This window comes from Polypterus senegalus, chromosome 10 (genome assembly GCF_016835505.1).
Source record: "Polypterus senegalus isolate Bchr_013 chromosome 10, ASM1683550v1, whole genome shotgun sequence".
NCBI classification, from domain to species: Eukaryota; Metazoa; Chordata; class Cladistia; order Polypteriformes; family Polypteridae; genus Polypterus; species Polypterus senegalus.
Window position 1 is genome coordinate 11,140,832 of NC_053163.1, and position 18,660 is coordinate 11,159,491.

The 18,660-nt window shown below is 42.2% G+C and overlaps 1 protein-coding gene across 1 annotated transcript; it reads right to left on the bottom strand.

The window, feature by feature from the left end:
- Positions 1–298: 298 nt before the first annotated feature.
- On the bottom strand, positions 299–12,017 carry LOC120536708 (tripartite motif-containing protein 16-like). Its single transcript, XM_039765158.1, has 6 exons — positions 11,313–12,017; positions 7,598–7,693; positions 6,539–6,772; positions 6,301–6,460; positions 3,691–3,756; positions 299–2,124 (listed from the first exon to the last, which is right to left on the bottom strand). Exons 1-6 carry the CDS (start codon positions 11,949–11,951, stop codon positions 1,571–1,573), a joined length of 1,749 nt encoding a protein of 582 aa, XP_039621092.1. The 5' UTR covers positions 11,952–12,017; the 3' UTR covers positions 299–1,570.
- Between the last annotated feature and the right edge of the window lie 6,643 nt (positions 12,018–18,660).

The following is an 18,660-nucleotide window of genomic DNA, read 5'->3' on the forward strand; positions in this document are numbered from 1 at the left end:
TTGTTCTTTAGCTTCTTCTTTATTTGGTGTCATGGCTTGTGGTTAATGCTAGGCTGGGACAGGTGGTGGAGGTCAATAAAAGGACGGCGTTGGTCACGTTTCGATAGATATTGAACTGCTTTACACTAGCAGTTTTCTAATCGTGCCTTAACTCGGGGTTTAGGTGTTTGCCCCGGGGATAGCGGTACAATTTGATGGAAGGAGATGTATGTTGGTCACCTGTTCTGGAGAAAGAAGTTGTCGTTTTTGCAGGCAGCTACAGACACAACATTTAAAAAAAAAAAAATCAATAACAAGCTTCAGTCTACCTATTTACAAGTTTTTACTTTTTTCTCATATAAACTGCAATCAACTATAAAGGACAATTCACAATTTACAAAGGCAATTTACGGGACCCATGAAGGCAATTTACCTAACAACACCCACATGCCTTCTCTCGTTATCACCAATAATTTATGAACTAAATACATTTGTACATTCTTTCTTTCTTACATATTCTCGTTCTTGTTTACTGGACTACATCTGTACATTCGTTGTTCCTTGTAATTTATGGTAAAATGACAATTTACAATTTAATAGTAAAAGAACTGAAGACAGCACGAGATTGCACATATAATAAGTACAAGGATCAAAGCTTTTAGGCAGAGCCATCCATCACCAAGATAGAGTAGCCAATCGCATGAGTGTAATATCAAGAGATCCAGAATTCCACATGGATGTTTGGCATAAATAACGGTCCATCTGAGGGACCCGTAATCAACGTCAGAGAGAGAAAGAAGTACTCACACTTCAGCAAAGGAGACACCATGGCATTGGAGAATGTAAATAATGTATCAGTACGACAACAGAATCTAAAAGCCACTGAAGAGAACACCCTTTTCGACATTACTGTAAATTTACCATAAGAATATATATATACATATATACATATTTGTTTCTCTGTTATATTTTGTTCTACATGTATTATTCAATTTTGATAAAAACCAAGTTGCTTTTAAATTTCCATACCTTGTCTTTTTTAACTGGAATAACTGAAGCAATAAAGTAAACAACATGGCACCTAACGTGGGGACATTTCCACTGTCTTTCTCACCAGGCTTAGTAGGTTGAGGGGGACACCTCAAAAGAACTAAACGCATCGGTGATTGGTCAGTGGTCTTAACCAAGGTTTACCAGCCTCCAAGTGTCTCAGGGACATACGTGTGTTGTTTGAACTAAAGCTAGTAAATCCCTCTGCGGAGTGCTAAGCAGTGACTATCAGTGTAGACATCACACATACATACTTGTGTGTGTGTGAAGTTTAGGCTGTGAGAGTAGACAAATACAATAAAAAAAACTTGGTGAGCTCCAAAAGCCTTTCCTATTATTAAAACGGGTTTTGATGAATAGATACAGTAGCATTTTAAGGCTTGACTTATTAACAAACTTTCCACTAAGGTTTGATTTAGCATTTGGGCTATGCAGTATGTCACACAAGAATAAAACGGTCAGAATTATGTTGTGAGAATGCTGTTAAATCATCCAGTCACCTTAACATAAGTTTAAAATCCCACTGCTCAGACTTTCTCACCTAACTCAAAGCTGGCAGATCCCCCCTTGGCTCGCAGATTTTCACCATACTGTCATAGACATAAAGCCAGAAGCCTGGATAAAGCGGCTCGGTAAACTTGGCCTGGAAACGGTGCAGGAGGGTCATTGTGTTTGACACACCATAAAATGAGATGCTACCTTCTGGAAAATCCAGGTACACCCCAATCCGGGGAAAGAGGGGAGAGGTGACAGGGATGTGCTGCTGACCATGGTGGGCAAAGCAGTTGCTCCCCGACCACTCCAGGCACCAGGAGGCACTGTTGTATCCGAGGCCACAGGGGTCCTTGCCTCCTTTGCGGCCAATTCCTTTGTAAGCAACACCAATGCCAACCCGCCCGTTGTTCCACTCCACCTCCCAGTAGTAGCGGTCAGAGAACAGACCCTCTTGGCACAGAACCTGTTGGTAGCGATCAAATCTCTGTGGGTGGCTGGGATACGGGTGGGCCTGTCTTGACACTCTCACAGACCTCAAGTCCTCTGACAAAATTAAGTTCCTGTGGGCTGTGATGGGATCCAACATTAGACAGCAGGTATCTGCGGAAACAAATAAGCATTCGACAACTGTTAAAGTGATCATTCAGTGCCTAAAGGCCCTGTCACATCATACGATTTTTTCATCAATTTTCAGTTGCAGACTCCATTTACATAATCTTAGCGAGTTGGGAGCAACCTGAAATCCCAAGTTCAACCAGTCTGCAACTCGCCCCAACAAAATTAAACAAGTTTTCCTTTGTCTTAAGTCTTAGGGACGAGCCTGTGCGTATGCAAGAACTGACAACCAGTGATGAGCAAACCCCATGGGATTTCTGCAAAATCACAGAAATATCTGGGAACTTTGCCAAATTGCATCGAAATCAATGGGGAACTAGGATGTTATAAAGTTTGCTCCATGTTTTAATCAAATTTAATCAAAACTGTTTCTTTAAGTGCCAGACAAAAATTCTCTTTGCTCAGTTCTCTTCTGCCTGCCATTTTTGTGCATTTCAGAATCCCAAATGCAACAGAAGCTACTAGGAGCAGCTATAAGGAAAAAGGAGCCTCACAAACAGAAGTGAGACTAGTGCGTCTAATGTCTTGTGTTTTTTTACGTACCATGTCAGAGCGAAAATAAAAAATAAAAGTAAGAAAAGGGTGAAGGTTGAGACAGAGCTCAATCTAACTGCAAAGTAGTCATACAGCACTGGCTCTGTCAGACAGCACCTTATTGGCCATCAGAAAATCGGAAGAGCTTGCGTTGTTTTGTGAAACTGTGCTGGAAAGTCATCATGGAGTTGTCTGATTTGTCATCCTCTGTAATTTCTAGTCATGTATTCTGATATCTTTAGGCAACACAATCAACAAGTGCAGTCGTCAAGTCAGACATCCTCTTCGACTACAAGTCATGTGAAGTGACGCTGGCCTAAGGCGTTATAACAAATGAACCTGGAGGTGAGCTGAGCACAGCAAAGCAGTGAGATCAGGAGTGATTCATTCCACAATGATCGCATCCCTTTACAGTAAGAGAAAACTTGCAGAAATCAGTGGTGTGTCTCACCTGTGCTGAAACCAAATCCCAGTAGAGCTGTGTAGCCACAACACCTGATTTATTTCAGAAAACCCTGCTGATCATTTATGTTGTCTTTCTGTGGGAGTCTTTCTAGTGTCATGGCTGTCCTGTTTTCAGAACCTGAACTATTACACTCAAGAGCGGCGTTTGGGATGGCAAGTGGGGCGACCGCTCCAGGTCCCACGCCTAACGGGGTCCCGCTTTTGAGGTCCACATGTCCCATTCGAGTGGATTTGTAAAGTTATACTCTTCAGTTATATTTTGATAAAGTCTGCATGTTACCTTGCAAATAATTAGCTGAATACTGTAATGAGAAAATCTGGTGTATGTTAACATTATTTTTATTAAATTTGCACGCAAATTTATACAGTCCACACATACCAGTAACTGCGTTTGACGTAACCGGCCCCAGGTGGCCCAGCACACCCCCTCTGATTACACTATTTATTTGTATCCACCACCTTGGGCAGACCTCTGCAGAGATAACACAAACTTTGTATTGCTACATTCACACAGAAAATTCAAGTTACTTGCTACCCAGAAGAAGCACTTACATTTTAAAAATTTGCTATCTGCCCTTGGGTCTTCTTCCAACAAGGCAACAGATTCATTTTTCCACCCTGGAGAAACAAAAGTTAACAAAAATCAATAACAGGATTGCATACTGCAGTGTTAAAGAGCATAAGGTCCAAAGGAAAGTGAAAAAACTATAATGCAACAAGGACAGTATCCACTAGACCACCTTTAGTTAAGATCATAGGACTGGATGGTATCCACTGGACCACCTTTAGTTAAGATCTTAGGACTGGATGGTATCCACTGGACCCCCTTTAGTTAAGATCTTAGGACTGGATGGCATCCACTGGACCACCTTTAGTTAAGATCATAGGACTGGATGGTATCCACTGGACCACCTTTAGTTAAGATCTTAGGACTGGATGGTATCCACTGGACCACCTTTAGTTAAGATCTTAGGACTGGATGGTATCCACTGGACCACCTTTAGTTAAGATCTTAAGACTGGATGGTATCCACTGGACCACCTTTAGTTAAGATCTTAGGACTGTTTCCATACTTACCTCAAGTACGTGATCTAAAGTTTAATATAACACAAGCAGAAGAACATTTTTAAAGGCTAACCTTCTATCACTGCTGGCTGAAATGTTTTTATTCCATCTGTCATCTACCCTACCTCTCTATCCATTTCACTACCCTCATGAGTTTTTGTGTTTAATTGGAATCCACAGTTCCTTGATAGATTGGAACCATTTCTCTGTGTTTCCTGGGGTTTCACGAATAGATGCTTAATCTGACATTAATAAACTGGATGGCTCTTTGAATAATTAAATTAATGGACCACAATGGGGTCACCAATGGGACTGGGGTTTACAGATGTCACTGTAGGCCTCCATATTATTACAGGAGACAGCACCAACGGTGATATTCCATAATGATTTAAAGTTCATTTATTCAGCGTTGATTTCAAATACTTAAAATTTTATCACTATGCCCCACTGACATTAAAGCCAAAAGTTTATAGAATCTCATCATAAAATGGATAAATGTGACTGTCAAGAAACAGTAAAAGTTACTAACGCTATTATTAATAGTTCTCTTTTTATGAAATTCTTAACAACTTGGTGTGTGCTACAAAATCACATTTCATTCTGTTTCTTCATGGCTTATGTCTATCACACTTAGCAAAGATATGCAAGTATGTGATAGCATTGAATATTTAGAAAATATAAAGTTTTACTGTCAGTGTCATCAGTTCATTGTTTTTGTCACATGTACACAATGCAATGAAATTCTAATCTGCCTGTTTCACCAACCATGCACCACAGCATCACTGCCCTTCTCTGGTGGTCCGAACTTCACCCCATAAGTTGTGTATAACATCACAATACAATAGGTAATGGTGAGTAAAACAGCAGAGTCTCCTTTAGCATGTGTCATGCATGTACGCCAGAGGGTTTGCCTTCCATGTTAACCTAAGGTATGTGGTACCACCCCGGGACGAGAGGGGGAGCTGTTGCTAACAGTCTTGTATCTTTTTTTGGCCTCACAGCCTGGAGAAACCACCCCTTAAAGGCAACAAAGCCAAGGAAGCCCCACACCTTGCAGTCCACTCAGTATAAAAGGGAGACACTCATTTCAAACCTGACCACCATAAAGAGAGAGAGTGTGTCCCAGCATGTGTTTTATCAAAAATCTTTCTTATGTTGTTGGAATTACACTGGGTTTTTCCCATTTGGTACCCCAAGCATTTGGCTTTTTGCCCTGCCTCATCATTCACTCCACTACACATGCTATTTCACGATATTCATTCTAAACTTCACATCACTTGCAATTTTGCAACGTGAAACTCACTGAAAGGGGTGTTTTGGAATTTAAAAACTTCTTGGGGATGAAAGAAAAGATCGTTACTCCTTAAAAATTTGGCAACAATGTACGCCACTTTTGGATCTGTATATTTTTTTAGAGAAGCATCTAGATGAAAATAAATGGAGAAAAATCGTTTTTTAGAAGTTAGACTTGGCTACACACAATCCACAGTGACACAAACTACCAAAAACTATGGGAGGCCCTTCATATTTATAGGGCAGAGGGCAGATCCTGGTGGTGATTGGCAGATGGTCCTGTCTCTTGGGAAACCACCCACAAAACAAAAGGAACATAAAAACAAAGGCATTGGTAACAAAAATAATAAACAAAAGTAACATTAACAGACCCATAGCACAACAATGACAAGAAATACAACGTTGAACTCCAGTCAGTGGAGAAACAATAGCTGAAACATGACACTCCTGAAATATCCGGGCTGTCACATCCATTTGGTTTTGGCACATTTAAGCGTATTAATGTTAACGACTATATAAAGTATCTAAACTTGCCCCTTGCTTGCCTTGGTGCTCTCTATTGCCATTTGGGGTCTAGAGACTTGGGGAAAGGAGGACATGGAGTTGCAATAACAGCACAGGGTGAAGTCAAACTGGAGTCCCAGATGTAGGTTGTCCCCTTCCCAGCCAAGTGAATGAAAGGATGAGGACAAGAGTTTGGGAGGAGGACATATTTGTGGGTCCACTTAACAAAGTTAGAGTAGGGTCTTCCATGTTAAAAACTGGGTTTTTGTGTAAAATGTGATTCACCCACAAAAAACTCACCTATTTTGTTGATTTTTCCCACGTCCTTATCAATGATCTCCTGTAGGCATTTTGAAAAGTCAGTAACTGCTTTCCTCACAGCCTTCAAGGGCAGATCTGTATTGCTGGGAACACTGGGTATCTCCCGCATTTCAGGAGGAACGGAGGCAACATGGAAGTTCTGCAGTGGGAAACAGAAGGACATTTTAGCAGCTAGGGTCTGGGATGTGTCTGCAGACTTAATAGCCTGTCACCCTACCTGCAGGAAGTGGAGGTGGTCCTCACTGTTGGACAGCTCAGCCACGTCGGTCATTTTCTCCTTTAGCCCTTCAAGCTCCTCTTCCAACTGCTTTATCAGGCTTTCAAGTTGACTCACTCTTGACATTTCCTGTGTGCGCATCAACTGGATCACATTGTCACGCATTTTCTCAATGGAGTGGATCATCTGCTTGAAGCTCTCCTCACACGCCTTTATCTCAACCTGTGTGGAGTTCTGCTTTGAAGAAACGGAGAAGAGAAAACTGAAGACAACTCGTGTAGATCTCTCACTTAACTGTCCTGTCAGTAAAGACTGAAAAGCACAAATGACCACGTAGTTGTATCTCAAGTCCAATTTGACGGTGTCCTACAACTGAAATTGATGTTTTAAATGATACATATACACCCAATATTTCCACAATATGTGTTTATCATGCATTGATTTGGTTAGTACTACTGCTGCATAGCTGCAAAATTATGGGTTCAGATCGTAGCCTGGGTATTACCAGCATGGAGTACATTCTCCACAAAGAGCTTGATTTTCACTGACATATCTCAAACAGAGCACACACTATAAAGAAGTTGGCGTTCATTCATCACAAACAAGACCTGAACCACCTTCTCGTCTCATGAATGACGGTGAAACCATTCAGTGCTCCACAGAACTTCACCTTTCTTTCTGCTGCAATAAATGCACAACATAACATACTCAAACTTAATTCAGTTTAAGGTTGTATAGGAAAGAAATAATTGTATATCAGCAACACGAGGAGCAGAGTAGAATCCAACCCTGGAAAGTGTGCCAATTCTTTGAAGGGCCATCTCACCAGCACACACACAATTCAGAATCACTGATCATACAAAGGTCTTTGAGGATATTCGAGTAAAACCCTAAATATCTGAAGGAAAAACCACACAACAGATTCAGACGTACAGCAGAATAATACTTGAGGCAGCAGAACTAATCACTTTGGTGGCAAGCCACCATTTGCAATGACAAGACCTTTAAACGCCATTTAACCACTCATGAGGAGCACTTTGCCTTCCGGATGTCACCCACCTTCACATGCTGTACTGTCTGCTTCAGTTTCTCCTGCACTTCCTGCCGTTCCTCCATCTGCTGCTTTATTTTTTCCAATGTTGTCTTCATCTGCTTCTGTTTAAAAATACAACACAGAGTTACAATCAAAAGTCCAAAGAGCAACCCTACAAAGACCTAAGGCAGAAGGTGGCATGGCTCTACCTAACTTTCAATTTTATTACTGGGCAGCAAACATACAAGCTATAAAAAGCTGGACACAAATAGATGAACATACACAGGCCTGGTCCGCAATAGAAGTAAAATCCTGTCTCGCTTAAAACTGTCCAAAATGTTTCCAGGTCGAGATCCAACCTGTGAACACTTCAATCAAGTCCCAGCTTCACTGGGTCACATGTTCTGGGCCTGCACCAAATTAACATCATTCTGGACCAAAATTTTTAAGCGCCTTTCAGACAGCCTTGGTGTCCCTATCCCTCCTAACCCATTAACAGCTGTGTCTGTTGTTCTTCCAGATGGGTTTAAAGTGCAGAAGGACACACAAACTGTAATTGCATTCACTACACTTTTGGCACGCAGACTTATTTTGCTAAACTGGAAGAACCCAAACTCTCCTCTTTTAAGTCAGTGGGAAACCGATGTGTTATACAATTTGAAATTGGAAAAAATCAAATACTCAGTTAGAGGATCTGTACAGAACTTTTCTTGATCTAATCAATAATATTTTAGAATAAGTGCTTAAAGCACCAAGGAAGCAATTATCTCCGCATTTCCTTTTTCTTTTCCATTCATCTCTATTGCCCTATTAAACTCATCAATTTAGATATGTATACAAGCTTTACGTTTGCACAGGTGACAGCTGCCCTGTGACCCTGCCTTGGATGAGCTGGCTTAGAAAATGGGTGGATAGTGTTGTGGCCGAAACACGCGGCTCAAAGGAGGCACTCGGAGACCACAGGAATGAGCAGGCAAAATCGAGCTTTATCGCATGATGTACACGCGGCCTCAGTTCAGATGAATTGAGGAACAAACCCTGGACAGGGCACCAGTCTATAGCAGGGGGAACACAACACACACCAAACCAACACTAGGGCCAATTTAGAGTCACCATCCGCCTAACCTGAATGTCTTCGGACTGTGGGAGGAAACCCGAGTACCTGGGAGAAACTCACACAGGACATGGCAAGAATATGCAGACTCCATGTAGGAAGGACCCAGGATGCAAACCCTGGTCTCCTTACTGCAAGGCAGTACTGCTACCACTGCTCCACCGTATATAAGATTAGATTATTAGTATGGTATTGTATGTTATTTTAAGTAGTACTTTAGTTAATAATTGCAGAAGAATATGTTAAATGCACGTCTACAAATCGGTAAGCTTAATTTCCTGCGTTCACCCTGAAAACTTTCGGTGCATGCCCAGTCCACGCCCACGCCTGTGCCCTCGGCTCGCTTACCGAGAAGTGTCCAGCTGCAGTCATGACAGTTTTAGGCATAGACATAGAATTACTAGACGCCACATGACCAGCAGCATCATACGCCAACGTCGCCGCCATATTGGGAGTGGCACTGCTCTGGAGTGAAGTAATGAATAATGTGCTGCTTGGGATTGTACAAACCGCTGTACGCTCCAAACCAGATCCCGGGGATTACATTTCATAGGTAAGGCTGAATAATTGTTTTGGTTATATTTGGCCATTAGATTATCCCGTTTTATAATCTTAGCACTCAAATTCACCTTACAATAAAATTAAACAACATTAGTAAAATTTAAACAAGAGAATGATAAATCAAAAAGCAACAATTAGCAAACAAACAAAGATAACTGGCAGTAACAATACAAAATTCGCAATTGGTGTGCCAGTTTGAAAAGATAAGTTTTGAGGACAGTTTTAAAATGTGTTATTAAATCGAGCTGACGTATATGAGAGGGATGAGAATTCCCGAGTTGAGGAGCACCATGAGAGACACTCGAGCTCCCATAGAACAGAAAGTGGAGCTGCAGATGAGGATCTGAGTGAGCGAGAGGATTGTCAGTCTGGAGGAGATCAGTGAGGTTGTGGAGAGCTTTAAATGTTCAGAGAAGTATTTAGTATTGTATTCAGTAGTGAACATGGAGCCAGTGAAGTTGAGAGAGAATAGGTGTGATATGGATTTAGAACAGCAGGTTATTATCCTGGCAGCAGAATTTTGAAGAAGTTGTAAGCGATGGATACGTTATTGTGGGATGCCAGGTAAAATAGCATTACAGTGATCTATACGTGAGGTGACTCGGGCATTAACGGATACTTCAGTACTGTGTTGTGTAAGAACAGTACGAAGTCTAGAAATGTTTCGGAGATGGAAGAAGGCAGTCCGAGAAATGTTACTTATATGGGAGGAATTATTTAATAATAATAATAATAATAATAACAACAACACTGTGGTGGGCTGGCGCCCTGCCCAGGGTTGGTTTCTTGCCTTGCGTCCTGTGTTGGCTGGGATTGGCTCCAGCAGACCCCCGTGACCCTGTAGTTGGAATATAGCGGGTTGGATAATGGATGAATGCATAATAATAATTATTATTATTTGATAATTGCCGTTATTAGTGTATAAATGGATATAAATAATTGCATGTAAACGATTCGCCAAAATCTGTTGTATGTAAACGATACTGTTTTAAACGTTATTGTTTTTTCATTTGAAAACTCGGTTTCCACGTCTACCTGGAATAGTTTAAATGGCACTTTTGCCACTCGCAATAGAGCGGACGCGCTGACGTATCGTGTCGACTGGACAACACAGTGAATGCGGTGTCTGTCTATACAGTATATGTCTATGGTTTTAGGCCTCGGACAGATCCGAGCACTTCAGACATTATGCGGTCCATAAATTCACGCCCCTTTCCTGAGCTCCTCCCCTGTTTCGCTGCTGAACTGACGCCTGTATTACACGCCGTTCATGACCATTTCAATTCCTTTTAGTTCCTGCACTCAGATGTGGATTCAGCATTTGTTAAACTTCTAAACTGTCAAGGTCTCTCAGTTCTGCTTCAGAAGCAATTGTTTTGGTGTCATATATTAGAAACAAAGAACAAAAAATCTTAACATGTTGTATCTTATATCTGCATTTGCCATGTCTCATTCGTGAGCACTGCACTTTTTAATACGTTAGTTAAATGCTGCACTCAACGGAGTAGTGGCTCTGTGACTAAGGATCTACACTGGTAATCAGAAGGCTGACCCCATATGAAAATGGGAAATGCTAACGAAGAAGAATATATGCTGCACTCAGCTACGATTAACACTACATATTCTTATAGACTCTGAACCGAATAAATCATATAATTTGTGTAAAGTCAGTCAGAATATGTAATACTACGCGCCGGACGTTTAGGAGCTTTTGAGAGTACTGCCTTAGTGGTCCGCTCTTTGTTATATCATTAGTACTGTATTATATTACTGGTGTATAAAATGTTATTGTTTGTATTAACGATGCATAAATTGTGGCAGAGTTTATGCCCCAGTGGAATGACGCACTTTGCCTCAGACGCACGAAGAGGTATAAAGTAGTCGTTTGAGTCGCCCACCTAAGACCTTCTCTGTTAGCCGAGCGGCTCTGCGTACCCATTGGGGATGATGGCTCGCGACCTCGAAGTTAGGCCTACGAAGAGACGTTTATTACATCAGCACGACAGTTTATCCTGGCGAAGATGTTTTATTTATAATAAATAATTTTTGCACACAAAAAAACTTACCTGCTTCTCTGCCCACTCGGCCTCCACGGACACCGTGTTGTGGCCTTTGTGCGTCTTGTCGGGACACAGCACGCAGATGCACTTCTGATCGGTTCTGCAGAAGAGCTCGAGGGCGCGCTGGTGTTCTTGGCATATCTTTTGATCCAGTTGTGCCAACGGGCTGACCAGTTTGTGATTCCTGAGGAGTGGAGCCTCTTCATGGCTGCGGACGTGCCTCTCACAGTAAGACGCCAAACAAATAAGACACGACTTCACCGCCTTACGCCTCACGTCCGGGCAGAAATCGCAGAGCACGTCGTCTGCTTGGGCACAGCATTCGGGTGGCAAAGTGTCGTTCTCCAGGCTGGTCTGGCGTAAGCTCTCCAGCATTTCGGCCAGCAGGGTGTTGCTACACAAGGTGGGCCGCAAGACGAAGATTTCCCGGCATTGTGGGCAGCTGTAGGCACCTGCCTGCTGAGGTTGGTCCCAGAATTTCTGGATGCACTCTTTGCAGTAGTTGTGCCCGCAGCCGATGGTCACCGGGTCTTTAAGCATGTCCAGGCACACGGCGCATATGACGCGGTCATCGCACCAGCCGCCGCTGGCCATTGTCAAATCGCTTAAGTGGAATGCGAAAGTGAAAGAAGCGCAGCTCGGCATTTCCGAGTACGTAAAGACGGGAAGGGGAGTCAGGTGACATCGGTGCAGCGGGGTGGGGCACTTCGAGGAGCACAGGGACCGCGGCTCGTAAATAAAAGGGGCATTTTACTGGGTTGTGTGGGTCCCGGCAGAACCACTGCTTGACAAAGAGTCATTTTATTCTGGGAAGGGTGCTTTGCATATCAAGTTACTTCACTGGACTTTGAAATGGATGGAAAGAAACAATAACTTTAATATATAATAAGGCTACTTAGCAGGATACTTTCAAATAAAAAATAATAATAACATTAGCTTGTGTGTTTGTATGCAGTGAGAGTTCTTTTAAAATAAGGAACCCATTGGCACATCACAGTTCTGTTGTGATTAATTCATCACTGTTCACGGAATCTGTTGCTGAGCTACATAAATAAATGTAATTTAAATTTAGCTTGGGATGTTGCGAGGAAGGTTGGAATTTCCTGACAGCAGCCGACAGAAAAGACCCCCAGAGGCCCTTCTTAGCACATCGTGATGAAATGTTTCGGTGGCTTAAACTGCAGGGGTCGCCAACTCCGGTCCTGGAGGACCACCGTGGCTGCAGATTTTCACTCAACTCCTAAAAGTAGTTAAAGAGAAACCAGTTAAACAAATGAGAGAAAAATATTATACTTGGTCATTTATTTATTAAGGAAAATGATCGAATATTATTGCCTTGCGCCCTGTGTTGGCTGGGATTGGCTCCAGCAGACCCCCGTGACCCTGTAGTTAGGATATAGCGGGTTGGATAATGGATGGACATTCATGTATGCATTTTATGAGGACTGTAGGCATGTGTTTGTTTTCATGAATTTCACAATTTTTGATAAATGATACCAAAGAAAAAATATTACGTAAATGAATGAAAATTTTTAGAAGTGAATATATATTATTTACAAGGTAATATATAAATATAACAGTATTGCATAAAATATATAGGTTGCTTGATGGTAGTTGTTCTTTACAAAAAAATGCCAGTAACTAATAACACAATTTTAAGTTCTTTAAAATTGGATGTAGCTGAATGAGTCAATAGCACCTTTATTAAAATAGAAATAAAAAGATAGGCTGTTTTAAAATGTGCTGGGCATTTGACAAATTGTGGAACACGGGTGTAAATAGAACTTGATGACCCAAGTGTACTTTTTTTATCGATGGCTTTGGGCTTAGTTCTAATCTTATTTAAGTTTCCCCCCAAATTTCTCTAGCAGTGCATTCTCTAAAATTCTTAATGTGCACAAAATAATTCAATGGCAGCTTTAAACAAGCCTCTAAGTGTGGCTTGATGGCTCTATGAATGATTAGCGTTCCAACTACAGCTGGCTCCTCATATGCGATTGAGGCTGCTAGTGCCAGCATTGGCCCTTGTAACCCAAAACCGGAATAGCAAGTTTCTGGGGAGAAGAGTGTAGTGGAGTGTAAAACAAGTGTATCTAACAGAGAAGTTTTTAAATATTTTGAATGTCTTTATTTGTAATGTTAAAGAGCCAGAAAGCTGGACAAACAATTTTTCTACCCACAGAGTTGAAGAAAGCACCATCTGGGCCAGTTGAATGGCTTAATTGTTACCTTTCGTGGTTATATATATATATATTGTGGCACAAGGACCAGAGGAGGGGTTGTACCTCCTTCAGACCACGAGGGGGTGTCCGTCCTGGTTACGCTGGTGGCCTCGGGTAGAGGGCATGGAAGCCCAGCCCTGTAGGGGCCCGTGGTCACCGCCAGGTGGCGCCCCACTTCCAGACCATCATCTGCCACATCCGGCCGAGGCAGGAGCCCGGCCGGGACGCCCAGGAGGACCGGAGGAGGGCCTGTACCTCCACCAGACCACGAGGGGGTGTCCGCCCTGGTTTTGCTGGTGGCCTCGGGTAGGGGGCATGGAAGCCCAGCCCTGTAGGGGCCCGTGGCCACCGCCAGGCGGCGCCCCGCTGTCTGAACAGCCCTGGAGCCCAGCACTTCCGCCACACCAGGAAGTGCTGGGGGGAAGACAACAGGGGACACCCAGATGGCTTCCGGGTGCGCAGCTGGCACTTCCGCCACACAAGTGCGTGTCTGCGGAGGAGTGCCGGGAAGCAGCTGGAGCCCATCCGGATTCCCATAAAAGGGGCCGCCCCCCAGCAGTCGTGGCGAGAGTCGGGAGGAAGCAAGACGGAGCTGGAGTGAGGACTGGAGGCGGCCAGGAGAGAAAGACAAAAGCACTGTGTGGCCTGGACATTTGGGGGATCGGTGCTGAAGGCACTGCGGTTAGTAGTGCACGATTAAAGACTTGTAAATATTGTAAATAAACGGCTTTGTTGGGTGATGAACAAGATGTCCGTCTGTCTGTGTCCGGGCCAGCGTTCACAATATATATATATATATATATATATATATATATATATATATATATATATATATATATATATATATATATATATATATATATATATATATATATATATATATATATATATCGTAGCTGAACTGGGAAGGGGGATGTGAGTGAGCTGTTTCATTTGTGAAAACGCCAGGAAGGGACAAGTAGACTTATTGCATTGGCTACTGGAAATGGACTGTGGCTGAAATAGGATTGGATGAAGCACAGCAGTTGCCTGCACCCATTGGTCCAACGGTATACCAAAAGAAGTTGTAGCAGCATAAGAATAGACTTTTCTTCCCTTTTGATCACTGTCTCTGTCTCCTTTGCCATTCCTTCATTCAGAGAACACAACCAGATAGATAGATAGATAGATAGATAGATAGATAGATAGATAGATAGATAGATAGATAGATAGATAGATAGATAGATAGATAGGCCAGAATGACTGAGAGAAAATTCAAAGAAAAGAAAACTTCTGATTTTTCATTCTCAGTCATAGTGAGGAATTCTACAGACATACTGCATTGCTGCAGCTTTTCTTGACACACTTCTGCTGAATGATTCGTTGGCTGAAAGTCCTCAGTGTTAGTGCATAAGTAATGGCACTCAGTTTTGGTTTCATTCCATCCTCCACTACTACCTCCAGCAGGTCCAGAGAGCCTCCCATAACTGAGCCTGCCCTCTTTATTAGCTTGTTAATCTGGTGGATCTCTCTTGAAGTGATGTTACCAGTCCAGCACACCACAGCATAGAAAATGATAAAATCAAAATTAATTTTATTAATTTTGAGTAAGATTACCATAAATTTACTGAGTAATGACAACGGTCCCTGAGACAGATTATGCTGATTGCTCTGATTCAACATAAACCACTTGAGTTAGATTGACAGCTAACAAATTTAAGTCAATGTAACCAAAGAAAACTGAATTAATTCCAGCAAAACGAATTATTTAAAGTTGAAATAACTTAAATTAAACACATAAAGTAAGAAGGTACGTTATCATCATTATTTTTTTTAAGTGTAAGAGGTTCCATTCTGCAATGATAGTGATCAAAATATTATTTCACTCAAGCATCTGGAAAGAGCACTTAAAATCTACACAACTGGATAGAAAGAAGGGAATGATCCAACCTGTTTTGGTCAACAAAATGCCTCAGTGACATCCTTACAAATGCAAGTACGCTGGATCAGAAATGCCTGGCAAGAACAGAAGAGGGCGCTAAAGAGACATTGAATTAAACAACTTACCACATTTTTCTGCTCCACAGTTTAAAATTACAAATCAAACAATTCAGACATGATTAAACCTCACATTGTAGGCATTCATTTAAGAGTATTTGCATACATGTAAGTCACAACACTTTTTATACATGGTCATCCCATTTCAGGGCATCGTAATGTCTGGGACACAGCAATGGCAGATCTATTAAAACTATCATATTTAGAACTGTCACATATACCTTGGATGCAATGACTGCTTGAAGTCTGTGATTCATAGACATCACCAGGGATCACTGAGGATTGTCTCTGGTGATGCTCTGCCAAGCCTCTAATGCAGCCATCATGCTTGTTTTGGGGGGCTTGTCCCCTTAACCCTTCTCTTCAGCATATGGAAGGCCTGTTCATTTGAAGTTAAATTGGGTTACTGGACTGGCCATTCAAGAATTTTCCATTTTTTAGCTTTGAAGAACTCCTGTGTTGCCTCCTCAGTACGCTTAGATCCTTTTGTGGTTGTAGGGTGTGCACTCCAATAAGTTTGGAGGCATTTACTGGAACTTGAAGAGATTGGATGTTTCTCTACACCTCAGAATTCATTGTGTTACTGCTGTTAACAGGTCCATCATCAATGAAGAGAAGCGTGCCAGAACCTGTGGCAGCCATACATGCCCAAGCCATAACACCTCCAGCACCATGTTTAACACATGAGGTGTTATGCTGTGGATCTTGGGCAGTTCCTTTTCATCCTCAGACTTTGCTCTTGCCATCACTCTGATGCAGGTTCATCCACAAGACCTTTTCCCAGAATTATGCAGATTCTTGTTTTTGTGATGTGCATCTTTCAGTGTGGCAGTCTTCTGCAGATAGTCATCTCTGACACACACACATCAGCTTCCCGAAGACTGTTTCTGATCTGTCAGATAGACGTTGGGGGCTTTTTCTTTATCACAGTGAGGATTCTTCTGTCCCCAACAGTGGAGGTCTTCCTTGGCCTACCAGTCCCTTTGTAACCACTGAGCTCACCGGTGTCTTCTTTCTTCTTCATGATATTCCAGGCAGTTGTTTTAGGTCATCCTAAGGTTTTACTGATATCTTGAATGGTTTGATTCTCTCTCTACCCGTTCATAAACGTTTCATTGTGTCATGGTGTTTTCATTTCCATACTGAGCCAACATCCTTCAGGATTCATAGATTTTGATCATTTTTTAATTTTGGCTGATGTTTCTTAGTGTTCTATTCTTGTTTTTCAGCCTCATAAAGGCTTCTTTGAATTTCAATGGCTCAGCTCTTGTCCTCATGGCAGTTATAGACTACAAAGGGAAAAAGGAAACTGAGTTATCTTATGAAGCAATGAAACCCACCTGAGGAATCAGAAGCACCTGTGACGCCAATTGTCTCAAACATTATGATGCCCTGAGATGGGAGGACTGTGTGTGACTGAAATGTTTGCAAATCCCCTTAAATGAAAGTCTGCAATGTGCACTTTAATCACATCTGAATTGCTTGATTTCTAATTTCAAACTGTGGAGCAGACGGGTAAATCAAGGGAAAATGTGTCTTTGTCCCAAACATTGTGGAAGGAACTGTAAGTATCACAATATGTCTTACCCTCCTCTATTTTGTCTCTCTTCTTGGTATCTGGATGTGGCACTTGGTGCCAGTGCTCTACTGCCAGGCTGCCATCCTGCATATGGAAAAATCATCTCGGATAAAGGAACATTGGAATCATCGGATAGAAAGATTCTTTCGTCAGACTGGATGGCCAGCACAGGGTCCAATATAGAAAACCCATGAGGGGTAGCTGGCTAGTGGGCCGAGGTCTCCAGGAGTGTGACTTAGTTTTTGACTTTGCCAACTGACCATAATTTATCAGTTAATTAACTGGACAGATATTGCTGGTTTCCATATATTGTCACACAAGTGCAAATGGGAGACAACTAGAGGGACCAATCTAAGGTAATTCCACGCCAGGCCAGGTGGTGGTGGGGTACACTAATCTTTCCTCTGATATTCCTGCAGATCAAATATGGGAAATTCTGCCCGTGTCCAGCCCTGAAGACGTCACTTCCATTTCCGGCCTCACGGTGTCACTTCCAGTTCCGGCCCCAAAAACTCATTTCTGGTTCCGGCCCCCAGATGCCATCACTTCCGGCAACCTACTTTTAAAAGAAAGACAACCTCCACATGTATTCATTTCTGTTTTGGACTCAAACCTGTTCACAACTTTAATTGTATTTGCCCGTATGCAGCCAGGGATTAAGTATACGGGTTGCTGCCCCAAACTTTTTTTCAAGTGTGTCAAGGCTGATTATTTTCACAATTTGTTTAATCGATTTCTACGTTGTTATCTGTGTGTTTAACAAATCTGCATTTACATGTGTAGCATGTAACTATTTTGTTGCTTTTTGCTCCAAAAAACTTTATTATCCCATAAAACTAGTTTTAGTGTGCTTTGCATTTTGTAAAACTGCACATGAAACAAATTGTATGGGGGAATTCCTTGAAACGGTATGCAAAAAGAGACTCAGCATCTCCATTCATTCATATTTTAAAGGCGTAGCTGCAGACAGGACACTTTGAGACCTCAGATCTATTTGTGGACCTCAAGTGCTCGTCTTCGTTTTTGTGAGATGACCTCTTTCGAAGGAGATCGTGACCTTGGATGGATCAGCAGGGTGGAAGACAGGCAGAAGCATGGAAAAGTCTCTGGTGGGGTCTTTTAGAAGTACGATCCTTCAAGACGTTCTCAGAAATTACCAGTTGAGCATTGAAACCAGACGTCATCGTGGTAAACTAGAACTTAGCACACCCCGAGAAGTCAAGTCGGAATAATATTTTGAGTCACGCTGACTTAGCAAGTCTCACACACACACACATAAAAGTGAAAGGGTGACATCGCATTGCATCGCATTCTCCCTTATAAGGCCAATTCATAGTTGCCAGTCAAACTGGTGAACATGGAGGCACCATGTGATAACCTATGTGAACATAGGGATCACCTGCAATTACACATCGATCAGGATGCTACTAGAACGCATGGAGTCATTAGGCAGGGTAACCCTAATGAGAGGACAATAGATTTAATAAGAAAAGTCCTCTGCTGTGATTTTAATGTC

What these genes read in the sequence shown, in the direction of transcription:
- LOC120536708 (XM_039765158.1), bottom strand. Translation starts at nt 11,951, where the DNA reads ATGCCGAGCTGCGCTTCTTTCACTTTCGCATTCCACTTAAGCGATTTG. An exon ending in CCGAGTGGGCAGAGAAGCAG is followed by an intron (nt 7,694 to 11,312) that starts GTAAGTTTTTTT and finishes ATTTTTAAACAG; the next exon opens with AAGCAGATGAAGACAACATT. An exon ending in AGATAGCAAATTTTTAAAAT is followed by an intron (nt 2,125 to 3,690) that starts GTAAGTGCTTCT and finishes TTGTTTCCGCAG; the next exon opens with ATACCTGCTGTCTAATGTTG.